General features: G+C 46.4%; 1 protein-coding gene across 1 annotated transcript; it reads left to right on the forward strand.

The window, feature by feature from the left end:
* Positions 1 to 1285: 1285 nt before the first annotated feature.
* On the forward strand, positions 1286 to 2733 carry LOC142771281 (polyhomeotic-proximal chromatin protein-like). Its single transcript, XM_075872757.1, has one exon. It carries the CDS (start codon positions 1719 to 1721, stop codon positions 2724 to 2726), a length of 1008 nt encoding a protein of 335 aa, XP_075728872.1. The 5' UTR covers positions 1286 to 1718; the 3' UTR covers positions 2727 to 2733.
* Positions 2734 to 4024: the final 1291 nt, after the last annotated feature.

Here is a 4024-nt window from a genome sequence, read left to right on the forward strand (position 1 = left end):
CGACGTAAAACAGAACGATATAGTGCGCTATTTGATCGAACGAGTGAAAGCAGCCTTTGCTGCCTTTCTCTCTCTCCATATCGAGTTTTAAAAAGGCTTCGTGAAAGAGCGGAGACTGGTAGGCGCACGTCGGGCAGAATACTTCTTCAGCATACGGCAGTTATGTAAAAAAAAAAAAACAGAGTTGATGATTATACGAACCGGCCTAAGGCATCTTATGAGTGATTTGTTGCACTGTTTTGAGTGAGTTCTGCCTTTTTTAAAATATGTGATTCTGTGAGCTAAAGGACTTTTTTTGTGGGTGTGTATTCGCTTTTCACAAGGTTATCCCGAGTTATCCGTGATAAAAACGCAGTGCTATAAGTTACAACGTACGTATACGCTCTGTTGTTTGTACATCCCACTAAATTCATTTTGTTACCTGGTGCAGTTGTACTCACCTGAAATGCAGTCGCTAGTATGCAACAAACCTCCCCATTCTCAAAAGCACAGAAGGTGGTTTTTATGCGCACATGAACTAAAGAGGCTGCACCTCGATGGTCCACTCCTTCTGAGGGACATCTGGCAATAATTCCTGCATCAACCCTGTGGTGCCGGCATGGCTTACACTAAATAAAGACACTTTATACGCAACGACAAGTGTCTTACACGGTAGAGTGACGTGTCGTTGTACAGTAGAGCCTGGTGATGCTACTTAGACGGCGAGCGGGACGGCTCAGTGCTCTCCCATAGTTGAGTACGAAGTACTCGAAATCGTTAAACATGTTTTCTAAACACAGAGCCTAGTATCTGCGGCACACACCCACCCGGGATATCGGCCACGAACTTTGCAGCTCTGAAAATACTTCAGTTTTTAAAGGCTTACGTCTGCTCAAACTATATATATATATATATATATATATATATATATATATATATATATATATATATATATATATATATATATATATATATATATATATATATATATATATATATGTTTTTGACACAACAATATTGAAATCTAACGGGTAATATTGCCAAGGACAGTATAGGAGAGGTTATTAGACCGAAATCTAAGGTAAATGTGAAAAAAGAAAAGTGGCTGAAAAATCACTTGCCGTTATAACCGAGATAACCAAAAAGCTAACTTGTCGGTTCCTGCCCACGGAGAGTTATCTTATCATAACCGACCGGCTAGCTGTATCTCGCCGTTGTCGTTGATTCCCCAGCTCATAGAAGCACTAGATTGACTGCTTGTTCCTCTACCACTTGCTCCTTGGACCACTACGAAGGATGTCACTAACTCGCGCTCAGATATGATTCTTCTTTTTCTGATCCTACACCTGGATTGCACGTGCTCCTTTCAAAAGGACGAAATCGACGCCACTGACACCACTGCCACGATTTTGCTATACGCTTGCGAAGCGTCTCATCAAAAGGGCATAAAAACAGTCGTGCACATTACTACGTTTCAAATTACACGTGTCAGTTTCGAAAGTTATCTTCTTTCTAAACGACGGCGAAGTTAGCACGCGCTAGAAAACATCCGCGCGCGACGCACTCGGTTTCGCTCGTTCGAAGAAACGTTCTTCAGCACGCGCACTGAGAATCACCAACTGAAACGCGATCGCTGTGGACGGGAAAGTCTTGAGACACCAACAGCGTCGACTGCATACAGGCGAACGCCGAGAATCGCAGTAAGTGACGGACGTCAAGATAGTTCGACCCTTAACGCCATGCCTGTACCGAATCGTCGGCAAAGACGCCACGTTAAGGGCCAGAAAGCACGCAGTCGTGCCGCTTCGACGGCCTCCTGCGGAACTCCCAGAGGCACACCGCCGTACTCCGGGCAACGTCCACAACGACTCGAGACCCGATCGGACATTACCGAAGATCCGTTACACGAAGCCTGCAGGGCCTTAGTCCTATCGGACCTCAGTCGCCTCTTGCCCACCCCGACGGTGTCCAAGCCAGGCGTGATAACGCACGTCATCGACGGGTACGTCATCCAGGAGTCATTGCAACCTTTGTCAACTGCGACCGCGGCAACGACATCCAGTGTTGAGGAGGCGCAGCGTTACTATCACGTCAGCAGCGCGGACGCACCACTGTCGACGAAGCTGGGCCCGGGGACAGACCCCGGTACGTCTGGAGCCGTAGCGCAGGATTCGACCACTAAGCGTGAACATCCGCAGTCCCTCGATACGTCCTTCATCGAGACGCCTGGCACAGCCGAGTCACTTCCGCGTGCTGCAACGTCCACAGCGAAATTGAGGCGCAGAAAGAAGATTCCGTCACTGGTCTGCAAGAAAACAGAAAAAGGCCTCAAGACGACTCCGAGAAAGACCGTCTCCTCTGTCCCAGGCGTCGATGCCACCTCCAAGTCTGAACTCATCAATGGGACGCCACCAGAAGTCCAACCGATGTCTCCCCAGGGCTCAGTGGCTTTGCAGGCATCTCCTCCGCTGATAACCGAACCCCGGCAGCGTCAGCACGAACCTGCGTATCCACTGCAGAATTGGAGTAACTCGCCGGAAAACTGGACGGTGGATGAAGTAGCAGAGTACGTTTCCGGGATCCCTGGGTGCGAGCGCATCGCTGAGAAGTTCCGCCACCACGAGATCGACGGCGGCGCGTTGTTCCTCATCAAGGAACACCACCTCATCAGGACGATGGACATGAAACTGGGACCGGCGTTGAAGATTTGTGCCACCATTGGTTCACTTCGCGAGGTGTTGTCCTAAAACAGACTTGTGGCACACGTCTGAACATAATAAAAAAGGTGTTCTAAATGTGTAAACCACTGTTCACTGTGGCATTATCGTGAGTAACGCAAAAAAAGAAGGAACGTGAATTGTTGCGAAAATGTACTCTTTGCGCTGCTTTCCAACATGTGAACGCCCCAAATTGAGATTAGATCTGTTTAACATTAACACCGGTTGTGCTAACAAAAACGATTGCAGTAGCCATTCAGCTCATGTTTTTCGCCATTGAACGACGTCGCCAACGCGAATTGAGTTGCGTCACGCAAAATCAAAAGTGACTTGTTTTGTCTATTGGTGCTACCGAGGATCGAAACTTCTCAATTCTGCGTAGCGAAATAGTTTGCACATTTGTTGACTCTAAATGAAATATGTCTTGTCTGTGGCACTCCGTTTTTTGTGGATTGTCAAGCACTTGCGATAGTGAATCAACGATAACGATAATGCAGCAACGATAATGCAGCAAAAAACTGTCTGCGTTACCGAAGATCCCCGTACATGAACACCGTCAATGTTTAGTATCTATAATGAAAGATGCAAGTTATTCTGGTAAAATAATCGATTGATTCGAAGGTAATCTGTTGAAGCAATACTTCTTTGCAGACTAGCAGGTTCTTCTTTAAAACTCGAAACTCAACTTGGTGGGCGAGTTGAAGGAAAAACCTGTCTCCCTTCTCGTTTTTCCTTCAGGTTGTGCACCAAAGCGAGTTTTCAACATAAGTAATCATTCTTAAGAATTTAGACATCAAGACCTTGCAAGCGCCGCTACAGAAATGTGGCCGCGCACAATATATTTAATATGCGACGGAGCAATCAGCGTCTGTAGCATTGATGCAAGGTGCAAAATCAGCTCAGTCGCGCTTTACCAGAAAAACCAACGAGAAAATTTGAAACGCGCAAATTTCTGTTGCCGAATCAGCACAACTTGCACACGCTGCACCTCTGCTCTTCTCCACATCGCATGAACTCATAAAATTTCGCGTCTGCATCGTGCTTCGGCATTCGGTCCATGAGCAGATATTTATAATTGATAAACCGCCCCAATCACTCAATCAATCAATCACCTAAATACAGAAAACGGTATGCACGCGAATTCATAATCGAGCCGCGAAATCGAAAACCGAAACTCATGCCTAGACGAAATAAGGCAACGAGTACCTAAATCGAAAACCGAAAATTAAAATCTTGACTAGCGACGACATCATCATCAGCAGTAAGTCATTCATTCGGGTAACGCCTCCTAAAAAATTATGCCTGGAACGTGAGCCGCAAACGCGCTG

The sequence above is a fragment of the Rhipicephalus microplus genome, chromosome 9 (genome assembly GCF_043290135.1).
Source record: "Rhipicephalus microplus isolate Deutch F79 chromosome 9, USDA_Rmic, whole genome shotgun sequence".
In the NCBI taxonomy this organism is placed as follows: domain Eukaryota; kingdom Metazoa; phylum Arthropoda; class Arachnida; order Ixodida; family Ixodidae; genus Rhipicephalus; species Rhipicephalus microplus.